Source organism: Cetorhinus maximus, unplaced genomic scaffold, assembly GCF_964194155.1.
Source record: "Cetorhinus maximus unplaced genomic scaffold, sCetMax3.hap1.1 HAP1_SCAFFOLD_1777, whole genome shotgun sequence".
Classification (NCBI taxonomy): domain Eukaryota; kingdom Metazoa; phylum Chordata; class Chondrichthyes; order Lamniformes; family Cetorhinidae; genus Cetorhinus; species Cetorhinus maximus.
The window spans coordinates 26,201-45,878 of NW_027597717.1; the positions used below are offsets into that span (position 1 = coordinate 26,201).

At 43.7% G+C, this 19,678-nt stretch overlaps 1 protein-coding gene across 3 annotated transcripts in view; it reads left to right on the forward strand.

Moving 5' to 3' along the window:
- LOC144676645 (pyridoxal kinase-like) overlaps positions 1–19,678 on the forward strand; it is a 48,788-nt gene that overhangs the window by 21,093 nt on the left and 8,017 nt on the right. For all 3 annotated transcript variants that reach the window (XR_013575387.1, XM_078537016.1, XM_078537017.1), the window contains 3 exons: positions 1,871–1,982; positions 15,194–15,330; positions 18,599–18,665. Coding sequence is in view for 2 of the 3 variants with exons in the window: in XM_078537016.1 (XP_078393142.1) it covers positions 1,871–1,982; positions 15,194–15,330; positions 18,599–18,665 (316 nt within the window). In the remaining variant the exon portion in view is untranslated. The remainder of the gene's footprint in view (positions 1–1,870; positions 1,983–15,193; positions 15,331–18,598; positions 18,666–19,678) is intronic.

Consider the following 19,678-nt stretch of genomic DNA (forward strand, 5'->3'; position numbering starts at 1 on the left):
ACCTCTTGTGAGTCCTTATCCCACCTCATGGGGCCTTCTGAAAATCCAAATACACCACATTGAATGGTTCTCCCTTATCTTTTTTACTAGTAACATCCTGAACAAAAAACTCCAACAGGTTTGTCAAACATGATCTCCCTTTCATAAATCCATGTTGACTCTGCCCAATCCCACCATTATTTTTGAAATGTCTTGTTATCACATCCTTCATAAATGATTCCAGCATTTCCCCTACTACAGATATCAGGCTAACAGGTCTGTCATTCCCTATTTCCTCTCTCCCTCCTTTCTTAAATAATGGGGTGACATTTGCTACCTTCCAATTCACAGGAACCATTCCAGAACATATAGAATTTTGAAAGATGATCATCAAAGCATCGACTATCTCTACAGCCACCTATCTCAACATGGATGTAGACCATCCGGTCCAGGGAATTTATCAACTTTCAGTCCTATTAATTTCTCCAGTACAATTTTTTACTAATGCTAATTTCTTTTAGGTCCTCAATCTTGCAAGTCCCTTGGTTCCCTCGTATTTCTGGGAGGATTTTTGTATCCTCCTCCATGAAGACACACAAATTTGTTTAGTTACTGTGCCATTTAGATCTAGTATACCTGGCTTTCCAAAAGGCATTCAATAAGGTCCCACACAAAAGATTAATAGGCAAGATAAGGGCTCATGGAGTTGGGGTAATATATTAGCATGGATAGAGGATTGGTTAACAGATAGAAAGCAGAGAGTGGGCATAAAGGGGGCATTTTGAATTTGGCAGGCAGTGAATAGTGGAGTGCCACAAGGATCAGTGCTGGGGCCTCAGTTATTTACAATCTGTATTAATGACTTAGATGAAGGGACAGAGAGTAATGTATCTAAGTTTGCTGATGATACAAATCTAGATGGGAAGGTAAGCTGTGGGGAGGACACAGAGGCTGCAAAGAGATATAGACAGGTTAATTGAGTGGGCAACAAGATTACAGATGGAGTATAATGTGGGAAAGTGAAGTTATCCACTTTGGTCGTAAGAATAGAAAAGCAGAATATTTTTTAAAAGGTGTGAAACTTGTAAATGTTGATGTTCAGAGAGACTTGGACGCGCTCATACAAGCAACATAGAAAGTGATCATACAGACACAGCAAGCAATTCGGAAGGCAAATGGTGTGTTGGCCTTTATTGCAAGGGGATTGGAGTACAGGAATAAAGAAGTCTTGCTATAGTTGTACAGGGTTTTGGTGAGACCACATCTGGAATACTGTGTGCAGTTTTGGTCACCACATTTAAGAAAGGATATACTTCCATTGGAGGCAGTACATTGAAGATTCATTAAATTGAACCCTGGGATGAGGGGGTTGTCCTATGATGAGGGGTTGTCTTTTGTTGAGAGGCTGAGTAAATTGGGCCTATATTCTCTGGAATGAGAGGCGATCTCATTGATTCTGAAGGGGTTGATAGGGTGGACGCTGAGAGATTGTTTCCACTGGTCGGAGAGTCTAAAACACGGGGGCACAGTCTCAGGATAAGGGGGCCGATCATTTAGGACTAAGGTGAGGAGAAATTTCTTCACTCAGAGCGTTGTGAATCTTTGGAATTCTCTCTCCCAGAGGGCTGTGGATGATCCATCGCTAAATAAATTTAAAGCTGGGATGGACAGATTTTTGGTGTCTCAGGGAATTAAGGGAATGGGGAGTGGTCAGGAAAATGGATTGGAAACCCAAGATCAGCCATGATTGTTTTGAGTGGCGGAGGAAGCTCGATGGGCCGTGCGGTCTGCTCCTCCCATTTCTTGTGTTCTTGTGAACAGCACGGGATTAGACACAGTTAATCTCTTGACAGTATGAGGTTAGTAACTGGGGTCCCTTTGTCCATTGCAGGTTATGGATGTCCTCCATGCAATGGGTCCTGACACTGTGGTGATCACAAGCTCCGATCTTCCCTCTGCTCTCGGGGACAACTACCTAGTGACTCTTGGCAGCCAGAGGAAGGGTGAGTGAGGCTGCTTCTCAGAGATTGAGAGAATAAGTTTATTTCTAACAATGTTATTGTCTGTGGTTGACACAGCACATATTCTAATGCAGCTTGGGTGTTAACTGTCTGCCATGGCACAGTGGGGAGCACTTTCCCTCCAAGTCTAAAGGTTCAAGACATACAGTCTTTAGTACACAATCCAGCCTGGCACTCTCCGTACACCATCGGAGATGTTTTTATTTTGTGGACTTTGGAACAAGAGCAACTGCCCTTTGAGTCTGTTCTTTATTCACAGTGAAAGTCAGATGATGTGAAACCAAGGCTCAAACTTTCCTCTTTGGCAAACATCGCATGGTACTATTTTGAAGAAGAGCAGTGAAGTTATTCCCATTGTCCTGGTCGATATTTCTCTCAATTAACATCACAAAAAACAGATTATCTGGATCATTATCACATTCCAGTTTGTGGGAGCTTGCTGTATGCAAATTAGCTACCAATTTACCTACATTACAACAGTGACTACAATTCAAAAAGTACTTCATTGGCTGTAAAGCACTTTGGGATGTGAAAGGTTTAGTTGGGATACATTTTTTGGTGTTAAACTGGAACATTCCCAAAATTCTTCCCTGCTTTGTGTCCAGTGAAGAGACCACTCACTCAGTAACCCCTCTCCCCCCAGCGCCCTGTGTTACTGACTGTATCTCTACTGATGTTAACCCAGCTCCCTCACACTGTCACTCAGTAACCCCTCTCCCCCCAGCGCCCTGTGTTACTGACTGTATCTCTACTGATGTTAACCCAGCTCCCTCACACTGTCACTCAGTAACCCCTCTCCCCCCAGCGCCCTGTGTTACTGACTGTATCTCTACTGATGTTAATCCAGCTCCCTCACACTGTCACTCAGTAACCCCTCTCCCCCCTGTGCCCTGTGTTACTGACCGTATCTCTACTGATGTTAACCCAGCTCCCTCACACTGTCACTAAGTAACCCCTATCCCTCCCAGCGCCCTGTGTTACTGACTGTATCTCTACTGATGTTAATCCAGCTCCCTCACACTGTCACTCAGTAATCCCTCTTCCCCAGTGCCCTGTGTTACTGACTGTATCTCTATTGATGTTAATCCAGCTCCCTCACACTGTCACTCAGAAACCCCTCTCTCCCCAGTGCCCTGTGTTACTGACTGTATCTCTACTGATGTTAATCCAGCTCCCTCACACTGTCACTCAGTAACCCCTTTCCCCCCAGCGCCCTGTGTTACTGACTGTATCTCTACTAATGTTAACCAGTCATATGGAAATTGGTAGAATCCATTATTAAAGAGCTTATGGCAATATACTTAGAAAATCATAATGGGATTAGGTAGAGTCAACATGGCTTTGTGAAACTAACTATTTGAGTTTTTTGTGTTAGTGACAAGCAAGCTGGATAAAGGGGGACCTGTAGATGTGGTGTACTTGGATTTCTAAAAGGCATTTGATAAGTTTACGTATTAAAGGTTACTTCACCAAATAAGAGAATGTAGGGGGTAACATATTAGGATGGATAAAGGATTGGTTAGTTAAGGGGAAGCAGAGAGTAGGGATAAATGGATCTTTTTGGGTTGGTAAGCTAGAACCAGCGGAGTGCCACAGGAATCAGTGTTGGCTCCTCAACTATTTACAATCTACATCAGTGATTTGGATGAAGGGACCTAATGTGCAGTTGCTAAACTTGCCGATGACACCAAGATAGGTAGGAAAGCTGTCAAGAGGAGGTACAGAGTTTGCAAAGGGATATAGACAGGTTAAGTGAGTGGGATAAAAAATTGGCAGTTGGAGAATAATGTGGAAAAATGTGAACTCTTCAATTTGGCAGGAAGAATAGAAAAGTAGTTTATTATTTAATTGGAGCGAGATTGTAGAACTGAGGTAGAGAGGGACCTGGGTGTCCTCGTACATGAATCAGAAAAGTTTGTTCGCAGGTACAGCAAGTGATTAGGAAGGTAAATGGAATGTTGGTGTTTATTGCAAGGGGAATGGAATATAAAAGTAGGGAAGTTTTACTGCAGCTGTACAGGACCTGGGTGAGACCACATCTGGAGTCTGTGTGCAGATGTGGTCTCCCTATTTGGATAAATGTAAAACTGCATTAGAAGCAGTTCAGAGAAGGTTCACTCGACTCATTCCTGGGATAAAGGGGTTATCCTGTGAAGAAAGGTTGGACAGGCTGGGCCTGTACCCATTGGAGTTTAGAAGAATGAGAGGTGATCTTATTGAAACATACAAGATCCTGAGGGGATTTGACAGGCTGGATACCAGGAAAATGTTTCCTCTTGCAGGGGGAGACTAGAACTAGGGGGCACAATTTAAGTATAAGATTTTACCGTTTAAGACAGACATGAGGAGAAATTATTTGCTGAGCGTCGTTTCCTTCCCCAGGAAGCAGTGGAGACTGGTTCGTTAAATTTATTCAAGGCTGAATTGGATAGAATTTTGATAGACAAAGGGGGTCAAGGGTTATGGGGGAGCAGACAGGAAAGTGGAGTTGAGACCACAACCAGATCAGCCATAATCTTATTGAACGGCAAAGCAGGCTCGAGGGGCCGAATGGCCTCTCCTGCTATTAAATCCTATGTTCCAAATCTAGCTCCCACACATTGAGTAACCCCTCTTCCCCCCCTCCTGATAAAGTCCCAATACCTGCTTGACAAGATAAAGACCAAGACTGGCTCCTTCAAACAGAGTTCTATTTTTGATGCTTGAGACAAAACCGGATCCTTGTCTCGCCTGTTCTTGTTTTTTTTATATATACCAAATGGGTAGTTACCTTGTTAACTAATAATTACCAGTGGAACGCCTTGTGAGTTAACTGTTTCCTTCCCCAACAGATTCTCCTCCTCTTAAGGGTTACTTTCATCTTAAGTATATATAAATTAATATATATGGATCTTTACCGTAACAAACATCAACAATATAATTTTTCCATTCAATAAACCCTACTTAGCCCCACTTCTTAGAAAAAAAAATGTATAGAAATGTCTACACAAAGCAAATCCCTTTGCCTTCTCAAAGACAAGGATGTCCCTCTGAGGATCTCCAACAACTTCTTGGAGCTCACTCCTCCTCTTTTGGTGAAGCAGTCGGATAATTGGTAGCTGCTATCAAGCCATTTGATCTTGGCACTCTCCTTATTCTCGAGCACCTGTTTTAAGCTTGCAATGTCAATTCGCAATCTCTTCTCATTAACGCACTTCATAGAGTGAATATTTTCTCAAAGTGACTTATTGCCTATATGATGTTCTATAGGTACCGTTCCTGAATACCCTTTTCCATTTAAAATTCTTGCCAGCATCTTTGGTATAAAGGATGCCATATCCACTACTCAACAAGAGTCAGAGTCTCTGCATCCAACGTACTTTTTACAACTCTTTGTATCTTTTTAGTTTCCCACGCTAAAGGGCAACATTTACCTTTTACCCCATGAGAAATATTATAAATCCTCCCGCACTCAAATCCATCACAGATTTGCACAAGATGCGTCATTAAATACAGTTTCATTTTCCTAACATCACCCAAAGACAGGAATTTCAAAACACACTGCTCCATTTTTTAGTTTTGTCAATATTGTGTTTACTCAGATACTTACTTCAACTTTGGGATCGTTTATTTTGGTGCACAATTCTAAAATGTCACAACTGATGTCTGGCCTTGTTTGTTTGCCTAACCAATTGAGTTGCCCAATTAGACTTCTAAAAGTCAATAAGAGGAACTCGGAAGCCGCTGCATCTTTCTGGGAGGCCCTACCATGACTAATTGCCATGGGATTGACATTCTGTAAATAGGATTGCTGATGTAAAGTGACGCGTGATCCACTCTGCCTAACTTCCAATCCAATGTTTTGTAACGCACCAGAAGCCTGAACTGGCAAATGAGGGTAAGGGATAGGCCAATAGAGATTCTGTGGCAGACATTTAAAGGGATATTTCAGAATACACATAATATATACATTCCAATGAGGACACATAATATATACATTCCAATGAGAAAGAAAAATCCCAAGGTGAGGGCCCACCACCAGTGGTTAACTAAGAAAGTTAAAGCGGTATCAAACTTGAAAAAGAAGCATATAATTACGCAAAGACAGGTGGCAGGTCAGAAGATCAGAAAGAATATAAAGAACAGCAAAGAATGACAAAAAGATTATTGAGGAGGGAAAATTTAGAGGACGAGCAAAAGCTAGCTAGGTAATATAAAGACGGATGGTAAAAGTTTCTATAGATAAGTAAATAAGAAAAGAGTGAACAAAGTGAGCTTTGGTCCTATAGAGAGTGCATCTGGGGAATTGATAATGGAGAGTAGGGAGATGGCGGATGAATTGAACAGGTATTTTGCTTCGGACACCAGTAACATCCCGGAAATAGCTGTAAATCAGGAAAGGGAAGGGCGGGAGGAACTTGGGAAAATTACAATCACCAGGGAAGTGGTATTGAGCAAATTGTTGGGGCTGCGGGCTGACAAATCCCCAGGTCCGGGTGGACTTCACCCTAGGGTCTTGAAAGAAGTGGCTAGTGAGATAGTTGATGCATTGGTTTCAATTTTCCAAAATTCCCTAGATTTGGGGAAGGCTCCTTTAGGTTGGAAAATAGAAAATATAACCCCTTTATTCAAAAAGGGAGGGAGACAGAAAGCAGGAAACTATAGACCAGTTAGCCTAACATCTGTCATAGGGGAAATGTTAGAAGCTTTTAACAACAATGTTACAGCAGAGCACTTAAAAAAATTCAAGGCAATCAGGCAGAGTCAATATGGTTTTGTAAAAGGGAAATCATGTTTAACCAATTTATTGGCGTTCTTTGAAGGAGTCACATGTACTGTGGTGGATAATTAGTTAATTAGGAAAGCTAATAGAATGTTATCATTTATTGAGTGAGGAATTAAATACAAAAGTAGGGAGGTTATGCTTCAGTTGCACTGGGCATTGGTGAGACCACATCTGGAGTATTGTGTACAGTACTGGTCTCCTTTAAAGAAAGATGTAAATGCATTGGAAGCAGTTCAGAGAAGGTTTACTAGACCAATACTGGGAATGGGCAGGTTGCCTTATGAGGAAAGGTTGGACAGGTTAGGCTTGTATCTGCTGGAATTTAGAAGAATAAGATGCAACTTGATTGACACCTTTAAGATCCTGAGGGGTCTTGACAGGCTGGATGTGGAGGGGATGTTTCCTTTTGTGGGGGAATCTAGAACTAGGGGGGTCACTGTTTAAAAAGAAGGGGTTGCTCATTTAAGACAAAAAATATCTCCTCATCCGAGGGTTGAGCGTCTTTGGAACTCCCTTCCTCAAAAGGCAGTGGAAGCAGAGTCTTTGAATATTTAAGGCAGAGCCAGATAGATTCTTGATTAAAAAGGGGATGAAAGGTTATCAGGGATAGGCAGGAATGTGGGGTTGAGGTTACAGTCAGATCATCCATGATCTCTTTGAATGGTGGAGCAGGCTCGAAGGGCCGAGTGGCCTACTCCTCCTAATTCGTATTTTCACATGTAAACCTGACTTCCGATCTTGAACTTCATTCTGAGCCCAGTAATGACAACCATTTCAAATTCGCTACTCCCACCCCACAAATTAAAATAGCTTACATGCATCACAAAGATGCCTGCAAGTTTCCTTCCATAGTGTCAATAAAACATTGCGAGGTCTGCTTTCAACTGAAGACAGCCCAACTTTGACAAAACTGACCTCACTGAGAAATACAAACTCTGGAGATGTCATTTAAACTGTAGACGCATTTATTTAACTAGCGCCCCTCTTGATGGACAGAGAAAAACTTCCCTTTGAAGTTGGTGTCTCTGCAAAAAGGCAGCTTTAATATCAATTGACTTGCATTTGTAGCCAACAGAGCCAAGATGATCTTCAGAATAACTTTTCTTGCCATAGATTAATCTACTCTTATGCCCTGGTCTCAATTTTTCTTCAAACCTTCGTGCCACTAGCCTGGCTTTAGCTTTCCAAGTCCCATCAGGAAGCACCTTTTCCGTGCATATCCATCTATGAGACAGAGCTGATTGTCCTCTATCTGTCACTTGTGTATACCCCAAATTCTTTCCAGCTATGTAGTTCTTGCTGTTTGGCATCCATTATTAATTTATCGTCTTACTTGTTTGAAGCTACTAAGACTTCTCGATCACATGGGCTTCTGCTCCTTGTAGCGTTACCAGTCTGCGCCATATTCCTTGACCTTGTTAAGCTATGTCCTCTATCCTGCCTTCTGTCACGCTCCGGACTGTTACTGTTTGATCTCCCCCTCCCATTTATAGATGTTCTTCCAACAGTTCGGGATCTCTTCCTAGAGGCATGTTCACTCCCCGATCCACTGTCTGAACTGATACTGTGTTTCTGTGCCTTCCATTTTCCCAATCCATAGGCCTAACCTCCTGTCCTTTATCTCGTACATTTAACCAGTTTAACCATATGTTCCAGTGGCTTTCCCTGCTCTACCTACAGTCGTTGCTTCCTGCCATTGACTGGCCTCTTCTGGCAAGTACGTAACTTTAGTGCCAATTTTCGGCAGTTGTCCTATGAGACAAATCGCTTCATCTTCTTCGTCCAAATTACTGACTCCATCTTCAGATACCCCGTTAACTTCAACTACCTGGTCCTCACAATCATGCAACATATGGATATGAGAAGTACATGGTTCCTCGTCCCTTCCTACAACCCTTTCCAGACCTGCAAATCTGTAGTCTGTGCCAACTAACCTCAATGAGAGTACTTGAATAATCTGGTTTCTATGCTGTAAAATGACTGTTTTATCATCTTTACCTATAATCTTTCCCGGGCCTTTCCACTCATTAAGTCCTTCTCTCTTTATAGTATACCATGTCTCCCTGATTGAAAGTAGTTTCCGATGGTTGCACACTGTCTTAGAGCTCATCGAATTCTTTCTGAAACTTCAGCTTTAAGGAACACTCTTCTGCTCGCGTGTAGTGCGTTTAAATGCTCAGAAAAGATAGAGCTAATCGTAGTTCCCTCCCAAGCTGGGGGATGATCATTCAGGACTGAAGGAATTTTTGGGTTTCTACCAAAAATCAACTGATATGGACTATAGCCCCCAACCATCTGCAGTGAATTCTTGGCATGGACAGCCCATGCTAGAGTTGATAATTTACAGCTTGGTCTGTCTGCTAAAATCTTAAGCATCTCATCTATCACTGCGTGATTCATTTCACACACTCTGTTACTAAAAGGGGCTTTCTGCTGCTGTATTGCCAGTGGTCCCAATCTGGTCCCTATCCACTTTTCCATTACCTGGTCCACAATTTTCTTTACTGTGTACGATTGTCGACTGGCTAAACCTTGTGGCCAAATCTATGAAATGTAAAAAAAAATTTTGTTTTCCTCACCCCACACCTTTAAACCCATCGCACAACTTTATTGAAATCCCTCACTAAGGGTTGATGGTCTGCTCAACAGTAATGGTATTTCATCAGACACTATGTCCCTGCTGATGAAATGATTGACTCCAGCTGTCTTACAGGGAATCACTACCCTTTTTAAAAGATTTTAGGTTATCATCATCTCCAAATTTAAAACTGGTGGAATTCTCAAATTCTTTAACCTTATTCCAGTCCTTGTCATTTAAGGAGTCCAGGTAGAATTTTAACTAGTCTATTCCACAGACTGTAGACATGTATCCGCTATCTAGCACTGCACAGTTGAAGGACTCTGCCACCAAGACATTCATCACCAGGCTGAAACGTCTTGTAACTAATGCAATGCCCTCTCTTTGGTGAATGTTTCCATCTTCTTCAGCATCTTATGTTTAATTTTGAACACCTTATTATATCACTTAGGACAGTTCATTGCATAATGGCATTTTGAATCACACCTAAAACACAGACTGACCACATCCTGGGCATTTCTGGAGGTTCATTCTTTTGTCGTAAATCCCTAATTCTTTCCTCCTGTCATAATTGTCCAAGGTGTTTCTGTCCCCATTATTTTTAGTTACAAATCTCCTTTCATACTGACGCCTGCGTCCTGTTTCTAAACGATCTCGTCATCCTGTTAACATTGTATCCTCCATTTTCTGTCTTACCGCCGAATGGCTCATTTGCACCATGAACGCTGCCAGATAGGAATGTTTTTCTGAGGAATTTTTTTTTTTTAAGAGCTTCTGACATTTGTTCCAGCAGTGTGTGTCTTTCTGCAAACTTAACTCCTGTCAAAAATAGAAATTTGTCTGTATTCGATACTTTAGCACAGTCTAGTAACTTGATGTAAGGGACCTGGGTGTCCTTGTACACGAGTCACTGAAAGCAAGCATGCAGATGCAGCAAGCAGTTAAGAAGGCAAATGGTATGTTGGCCTTCATTGCGAGAGGACTTGAGTACAGGAGCAAGGATGTCTTACTGCAGCTGTACAGGGACTTGCTGATACCACACCTGGAGTATTGTGTGTAGTTTTGGTCTCATTACCTAAGAAAGGATATACTTGCCATAGAGGGAGTGCAGCGAAGGTTCACCAGACTGATTCCTGGGATGGCAGGATTGTCGTATGAGGAGAGATTGGGCCGACTAGGCCTGTATTCACTGGGGTTTAGAAGAATGAGAGGGGATCTCATTGAAATGTATAAAATTCTGACAGGGATGGACAGACTGGATGCAGAGATGATGTTTCCTGTGGCTGGGGGAGTCTAAAACAAGGGGTCACAGTCTCAGGATACGGGACAGGCCATTTAGGTCTGAGATGAGGAGAAACAACTTCACTCAGAGGGCGGTGAACCTGTGGAATTCTCTACCACAGAAGCTGTGGAGGCCGGGTCACTGAATATATTTAAAGGAAATATATAGATTTCTGGACTGTAAAGGCATCAAGGGGTATGGGGAGAGAGCAGGAGTACGGCATTGAGATCGAGGATCAGCCATGATCATATTGAATAGCAGAGCAGACTCGAAGGGCCAAAAGACCTACTGTTGCTATTTTTTCAATGTTTTTATGCTTTCTTAAAGGCCAGCACTGATTGTAAAAATTCTGTCTGGAAATTCTCCAATCTTGCATATAATCTACTGAATTCCATTATTTAATCTTCTATGGAGCTATCCTCCAACTTTCTAAATTTGTCAAAATCTGACCACACTCCGTAAGCACTTAATAAATCATCCGTCTGGTAGATCTTATTGATGAGATCCAATAATGCTTCGAAACCTTCATTCGTGTCCAAATGCTCAGGCTCCAACTCTGAAAATACTTTGCATCTTATTTTGCTTTTGTATGGTAATGAAAGTGCCAAGGGCATTCCCTGTTTTTCCTTCAGCAAGGATGTAACCAGTGTCCACATAGTTATTCCATTCTTCCATTGCTCATCGGGTTGACTCAGAAACCACCAAAGGGTAATCACACCCCGAAACTCCACATTTTGATTCAGCCAGTCTCCAAAGTTAATCCAAACCACTCTTCTCAAAGTTCCAAATACAATCTTTAGTCTGAAGAAAGTTTAGTTTCCAATCTTTTACTTACAAGCAGAAGCCATCCCCTGCTACCACTGATAAAGTCCCAATACCTGCTTGACAATAAGATCAAGACTAGCTTCTTCAAACAGTTTCATTTTTAGTGTATAAAGTGTATTTAGTGTATATCCTTGTCTCACCTGTTTTCCCTTTTTCTATATACGAAATGGGTACTTAGCTTGTTAACTAATAATTACCAGTTGAACTCCTTGTGACACAACCATTACTTGACTTTGTTTTTGTATTCAGTGTTTCTAAACACAGTGAAGTCATGCGAAATTCCCTGGTTAGGTCTCAGCTGGAGTATCGTATCGAATTCTGTGCACCATTCTTTAGGAAATATAATACCTGGGATGAAGGAGTTCAGTTAGATGAAGATATTGAAGAAGCTGGGATTTTTGTCTGTACAGCAGAGAAGGTTGAGGGAGATTTAACTGAGTTGTCCAAAATTGAGGGCTTCTGCTGGAGCAAGTTGAGAGACTATTTCGCCTGTCAACGTATCAGCACCCGTCAGCAGATCAATGGGTGCAGATCACTAGACCAGCGAAGGCGTCATTAAGGAAAAAGACAGAGCTGGCAGTTGTAACAGCAATGGTCTCCTCTTGCTGAAGATGTGCGCTGAGCATGAGCTCTTAATCACCAACACAGGTTTCTGCCTCCCTAAGAAGTCTTGAATGCAGCCTCATTCTGTGCATTAGCATCTAATCGACTATGTCACCACCAGGCAGAGGGACAGGCAAGATGTGTGTGTAACAAAAGCTGTGTGCAGTGCTGACTGTTGAGATGGCCACTGTCTTATCATTTCAAAGCTAAACATCAAGATCTATCCCCCAGACACTCCCAGGGTATGAAGGTCCAGAAACATCTCGATGTCTCGAGGCTCAAACAGGCAGTTGTGAAGGAATCTCTCTCAGAAAAACTTGAGAGCCACCCTTGAAAATAGACACTAACTGCATTGAGGATGAAGGGGTGATCTTCAGGGATATAATGTACCCCAGTGCTCTGGCATCAAGATTGGTTCAGTGAACCAATGAGATAATCTAAAAACTACTGGAGGAGAAATATCATCTCCACAGGGTTTACCTCAACGAGAGATCTTCACTATCCAAGCACAATGCCCATGGAAACATTCGCAGGGTTGTCCAGTCTAAGCTCAGAGATACAAGACACTTGGCTGAATCTGAAAGCAGACGAACTGCAGTTATATGCAGACGCAAAGACTGGAAGTGACTGTACGATGCTTTGAAATTATCTATGGGCCCCGGTCTACTGCTTCATCACCAATCCACTGAGCCTTTGGGTCAACATTGCTCACAGGAAAAGCCCAAATTCTAGTAAGATGGGCAGAGCACTTTAAGCACATCCTCAATCGGCCTTCATCCATCAATGAAGAAGCAATCAATAGTCTGCCACAGGTTACCATCAACTGTTCTCTTGATGACCCTCTCTGTTAGCAACAATGAAAGCAGTCAAACTCCTGTCTCGTGCAAAGCTCCAAGAGCTTTGCTATCCCAGCTGAAGTCTACAAGGCTGGAGGTCAATATGTATTCAGGAAGCTCACTGAACTCTTTCAGTCTATGTGGAAGTAACTAACCCTCCAGCATGTTTTTCCTCTGTCATACTCTCTGATGCCTTCTATGGTAGTGATCCTGGCATCTAAATCTGATATCGCATGGATGGGATGCTGCTCAACCTGAGATGACACCAGGCAAAGACCAAAGTCTCCAAGGACATACTTTGCAATTTGCTGTTTGCTGGTGACTGTGCGCTAGCTGTTGGTGCAGAGTTGGACGTGCAATGTTGCATGGGCTTGTTCTCCAATGCATGTGACAACTTCGGCCTAACAATCAGCACAAAGAAAACTGGAGTAATGAACCAGCCTGCTCCAGGAAATCCCATCTCGATCCCAGGGTTTCAGTCCATGACCAGAACCTGTCAGCAGTGGATAAGTTCACTTATCTCGGCAGCTCTCCCTCTCTCTCTCTCTCTCTCTCTAGCTGTCCATATTGATGGTGAGACACATGCAAGAATTGTCAAACAAGTGTATCCTTCGGCAGACGTTGAACATCAGTCGGGGAATGAAGAGGGGCAAGTTTGCTTACCAAACTGAGAGTCCATAGATTAATAGTCCTGCTCACTCTGCTCTGGGCATGTGAGACTTGGATTGTGCACCAAGTCATGCCAAGAAGCTCAACCACTTTCACTTGAACTTCCTTAGGAAGCTCCTGAAGAGCAGACGGCTGGACAAAGTACCAGACACTGAGGTGCTCACTCGAGCTGGCATGCCAAACATCAACACCATATTGAGACAGCCACCTTCTCAAGGGCAGCTAGGGATGGGCAATAAATGCTGGCCCAGCCAGCGAAGCCCACATCCCGTGAATGAATTTTAAAAAAAACCTGAGTTAGGCTGGTCATGTAGCCAGAATGCCTGACACTCACTTAGCAAAGTGAATCTTCTATGGAGAGCTTGAGTCTGAGGTGTGCACTCATTCCGGTCAAAGGAAGTGCTACAAGGGCACTCTGAAGGCTTCACTGAGGAGTTTTGATACTGAGACCTGGGAGGAACTTGCCCAGGATCGCTGCACCTGGCACAAGCAAATGAAAATGCTGTGATTTCCTTTGAAAGAAAGGACTTTTCAGAGGCAGAGGGAAAACATAAGGAGAGGAAATCCTGAGCCAGCAACTCATCCAGAACTTAAGTAGTCTGCGGTATCCTGTCCGATTTGCAGCAGAAATTTCCAGGCACAGATCGGCCTTAGCGATCACCTACATACCCAGTGGAACCCCACCAAATACCCGAGATGAAGAACATGTTCAGCTTTCGAGATGAAAATGACAAAGAAAGAAGCATCAGTAATAAGATAAGCAAATAAATCAGAGGAGAAATGAGAAACTTTTTCACACAGAGGATGGTTATTATTAGGAATGCACTACCCAAAAGGCTGGTTCAATCAGATTCCATAGGAACTTTCAAAAGGCAAGTGTGCAATTGAAGAGGAAAAATATGCAAGGTTATAGGGAAAAAGCTTGGGTGTGGCAATGAATAGGAGATCTCTTCCAAAGAACCAGCATTGATACAATGAGCCAAATCGCCACCTTCTGTGCTGTAAGATTCTAGCCAATCTATTCTCCAATGTTAACATTTCCTGTCTTAATCTCAAACCCTTGAAGTAAATTCCACAGCCTCATGACTCTCAGTGTGAAGAATTTCTCCTGCACTCTATTCTAAATCTCTTACGTTTAATCTTGTATCTCTGGCCCCTTGTTTTGACCCCTGAATTACTGAGAACTATTTGCTTCTATCTTCTCTGTCCCATCCTTTCATAATTTTAAACATTTCTGTCGTATCAGCTTGTAATCTGCATTGTTTGTTTAAAAAGAAAATTAATTTAAGATTTTCTTTGTATTTGTATTTCCTCATTCCAGACAGTATCCCAGTGAACCTGCACTGTACCCTCTTTAAACCCTCAGAGTTTCCTGAAGTGTAAACCCCAATACTCACGGCACTGCTGCTGAGATCATAATAAAGGTTTATATAGGGTCGTTATTATCCTTGGTTTTTATATTCAATATTTCTTTGAACAAACCTAGAATTTCATTAGCTTTTTATATTAACAGTTTTACCAAGCTGAGATCTGCCTTTCATGTCCTGTGAACCTATCCCAGGTTCCTCTGCCCCCACCCCACACACCCGCCTTACTCTCATTCTGTGTCATTATTGCTGTTGTTCTTGTGATCAGTGATGGCAGGCGGTTCACAAGTGACGGAGCGAATTCGAATGGAGATACCGAAGGTGGATGCTGTGTTTGTGGGGACGGGTGATTTATTTGCAGCTATGCTTCTGGCTTGGACACATCAGCACCCCAATAACCTCAAGGTAAGGGTCACACCGCAGACATCTACCACAGGAAATGCAGCTCAGGAAAACAGAAGCAAGTGATACTAAAGGGACGGTGGTAACTTGGGTATGTAATTGTCTAAGGGATGAGAGGCAGAGAGTAATGGTTATTGGATGTATTTCTGACTGGAGAGAAGACGACTGCAGTGGGGTCCTTCAAGGATCAATAATAGGATTATTGTTTTTCTTGTTTTATATATAAATTGTCTGGACTTTTTTTAATATGGGTGTCACTGGAGGGATATAGGGAGGCGATGGCATAGTGATATTGTCACTGGACTGGTATTCCAGAGAGCCAGGGTAATGCTCTGGGGACCCGGGTTCGAATCCCACCATGGCAGATGGTGGAATTTGAATTCAATAAAAATCTGGAATTAAAAGTCTAATGATGACCATGAAACCATTGTCGATGATTGTAAAAACCCATCTGGTTCACTAGTGCCCTTTAGGGAAGGAAATCTGCCGTCCTTACCTGGTCTGGCCTGCATGTGACTCCAGACCCACAGCAATGTGGTTGACTCTTAAAAATGCCCACTTAGCAAGGGCAATTGGGGATGGGCAATAAATGCTGGCCCAGTAATGTCCATCCACATCCCACGAGTGAATAAAAAAAACTGGCTGGGCCAGCATTTGTTGCCCATCCCTAATTGCTCTTGAACTGAGTGTCTTGCTAGGCCAATTCAAAGGGCAGTTAAGAGTCAACCACATTGCTGTGGGTCTAGAGTCACATGTAGGCCAGACCAGGTAAGGACGGCAGATTTCCTTCCCTAAAGGACATTAATGACCCAGATGGGTTTCTTTTTTCAACAATCCAATAGTTTAATGGTCATCGTCATCTTTTATTCTGGATTTATTTCATCGTATTTACATTCCCCAGCTGCTGTGGTGGGATTTGAACTGGTATTTCTGGATCATTTCATGCTTCTGGTATTACTAGTCCAGTAAGATAACCACTGTGCCAAAATTCCCTTAGTGTATAGGGTGTACAATTTATAATTTGTAGATGACACCAACTTTGGCGACAAGACTTCAACAGGACATAGGCAAACTGGTGAAATGGGCAGATAGAATATAGTGCAGGTCAGGGTAAAGTGATGCAGGAACATCAGTTCAGAGCAGATCTGGTGAAGGGGACACCAAATAGAGAGAATGAAAATTGAGGGATTTTCAAAGTGCAAGTTTGAAGAAACTGTTTTCTCTGGAGTCTGTGTCAGGAGCCAGAGGACATACATTTAAAATAATTAGTATAAGAATGAGTTAACCTGAAAGCAGCTGCTCACAAGGGTGGTGGAGATGATCAATGATTTTAAAAGGAAATTTGGTGGGCACTTAAGGGAAATAAGCTTGCAGGACTATGTGGACAGAGTGGGGGAATGGGACTGTTAGGAAATAGAAATTGTTTAAGTAAGTATGTGTATTTTGGTGTGTTAAGAATAAGGTATATCTTTAATGTTTGTTTAACTTGTATTTATGTGTTAAGAAAAGGAGAAATTGCGTTTTAGTTTCACTTTAAAAGATGCCTGCATTTTAATGAAGATTTTATAACTCTTGAAGGGAAGTTAAAACAAACACAACGTTGAAAAAAATTGCTGTTGCCTGGCAACAGGGGTCCAGCGAGAGTGACCCACAGAGACAGAGAAAACTAGAAATGCAGTTTCAGTTCCGTTTGAGTTCAGTTGAAGCCAGGATTCCAGAGAGGCTGGGCAGCAGAGGGACAGATAGCAAGTCCCAAACTAAAGTTGAAGCCAGTTGCCAGGAGAAGCTGAACACAGGAGAGGAAATTGCAGAAGCAGGTTCCAGAAACTAAAGAATAAGGAAGTCCCCAAATCCAGGGGAGTGGAACAGGAAAGGTCGCAAGAGGACAGTCTAGTCAAAGGACAAGGACAGGAATCTGGGAAAGATCCTGTTCTGTGGAAGTGAAAGTAAGGTGCAGAGAGGAAGGCTCCAAGCTTAAAGAGAAGGAAGCTGCAGGACGCAGATTTAAAGCAATATAGGCTTACGAGAAGCCAGAAGGTCCGAGGAGACAGCGGAAGGTCTGTAATGTTGTACGATGGGCATGTGAAGCAGTGGCGTTCTGTTGGAACAGTTGAGTCAGAGAGAGAGAGAGAGAGAGAGTATACATGGAAAGAAGCTTGAATGCATATGGCAATCCAGGGGAGAGGAACATTGGAAGGAGAATTCAAAACTCTGGGGGTGGACCTTTGTGAAAGGTGCCTGAGAGAAAGCGTTGTTTGGGAGAAGATTCCTAAGCAAGTTCTTGGAGAGTGGGGATTGGAAACCTTCGTGTGAAAGGTGGAGTTCACTGGGTTACGAGTCCCACACACACAGACTCTCACTGGGTTACGGGTCCCACACACACTGACTCTCACTGGGGTATGGGTCCCACATGCGCTGACTCTCACTGGGGTATGGGTCCCACACACACTGACTCTCACTGGGGTACGGGTCCGACACACACTGACTCTCACTGGGGTACGGGACCCACACACACTGACTCTCATTTGGGTACGGGTCGCACACACACACTGACTCTCACTGGGGTACGGGTCCCACACACACTAACTCTCACTGGTGTATGGGTCCCACACACACGGACTCTCACTGGGGTACGGGTCCCACACACACTGACTCTCACTGGGGTACGGGTCCCACACACACTGACTCTCACTGGCGTATGGGTCCCACACACACGGACTCTCACTGGGGTACGGGTCCCACACACACTGACTCTCACTGGCGTATGGGTCCCACACACACTGACTCTCACTGGGTTACGGATCCCACACACACTGACTCTCACTGGGGTACGGGTCCCACACACACTGACTCTCACTGGGGTACGGGTCCCACACACACTGACTCTCACTGGGGTACGGGTCCCACACACACTGACTCTCACTGGGGTACGGGTCCCACACACACTGACTCTCACTGGGGTACGGGTCCCACACACACTGACTCTCACTGGGGTACGGGTCCCACACACACTGACTCTCACTGGGGTACGGGTCCCACACACACTGACTCTCACTGGGGTACAGTCCCACACACACTGACTCTCACTGGGGTACAGTCCCACACACACTGACTCTCACTGGGATACAGTCCCACACACACTGACTCTCACTGGGGTACGGGTTCCATACACGCTCGATAGGAGAGCCATTTCGGCTGAAGTGTTCTCCTGTCTCAGCCACTGATCCTAACAGTAACCCCTGACCCTAATTTTCATCCTTTTCGCACACAGATTGCCTGTGAGAAGACAGTCTCTGCCCTTCAGCACATTGTGACCCGGACGATCTCCAATGCCAAAGGTGAGCACGAGCTATCCCTATCGATCCTATAGAAACACAGGGCGGGGTGTGGGGGCTAGAGAGTGTACACGGGGAGAGGAGGGGTGTGCCTGCTCAACTACGACCATTCCTTTCCTTAGAATAAACATTGAGCCTTTCCCCAACCCCTTTTTATTACAGGTTGAGAACTGAACCAACTGCAGTCTCAATCTTCATTGGGCCATGTACCTGCCCTGAGAGTGTTTAATGAGACAGTGTAGAGGGAGTTGTACTCTGTATCATTTTTTATTATTCATTCATGGGATGTGGGCTTTGCTGGCTAGGCCAGCATTCATTGCCCATCCCTAGTTGCCCTTGAGAAGGTGGTGGTGAGCTACCTTCTTGAACCGCTGCAGCCCATGTGGTGTAGGTACACCCACAGTGCTGTTAGCAAGGGAGTTCCAAGATTTTGACCCAGTGACAGTGAAGGAACGGCCGATATATTTCCAAGTCAGGATAGTGAGTGGCTTAGAGGGGAACTTCCAGGTGTTGGTGTTCCCATCTATCTGCTGCCCTTGACCTTCTAGATGGTAGTGGTCGTAGGTTTGGAAGGTGCTTTGCAAGGAGCCTTGGTGAGTTGCTGCAGTGCATCTTGTAGATGGTACACACTGCTGCTACTGTACGTCAGTGGTGGAGGGAGTGAATGTTTGTGCATGTGGTGCCAATCAAGCGGGCTGCTTTGTCCTGGACGGTGTCAAGCTTCTTGAGTGTTGTGGGAGCTGCACTCATCCAGGCAAGTGGGGAGTATTCCATCACACTCCTGACTTGTGCCTTGCAGATGGTGGACAGGCTTTGGGGAGTCAAGAGGTGAGTTACTTGTCGCAGGGTACCTAGCCTCTGACCTGCTCTTGTAGCCACAATATTTATATGGCTAGTCCGGTTCAGTTTCTGGTCAATGGTAACCCCCAGGATGTTGATAGTGGGGGATTCAGTGATGGTAATGCCATTGAATGTCATGGGGTGATGGTTGGATTCTCTCTTGTTGGAAATGGTCA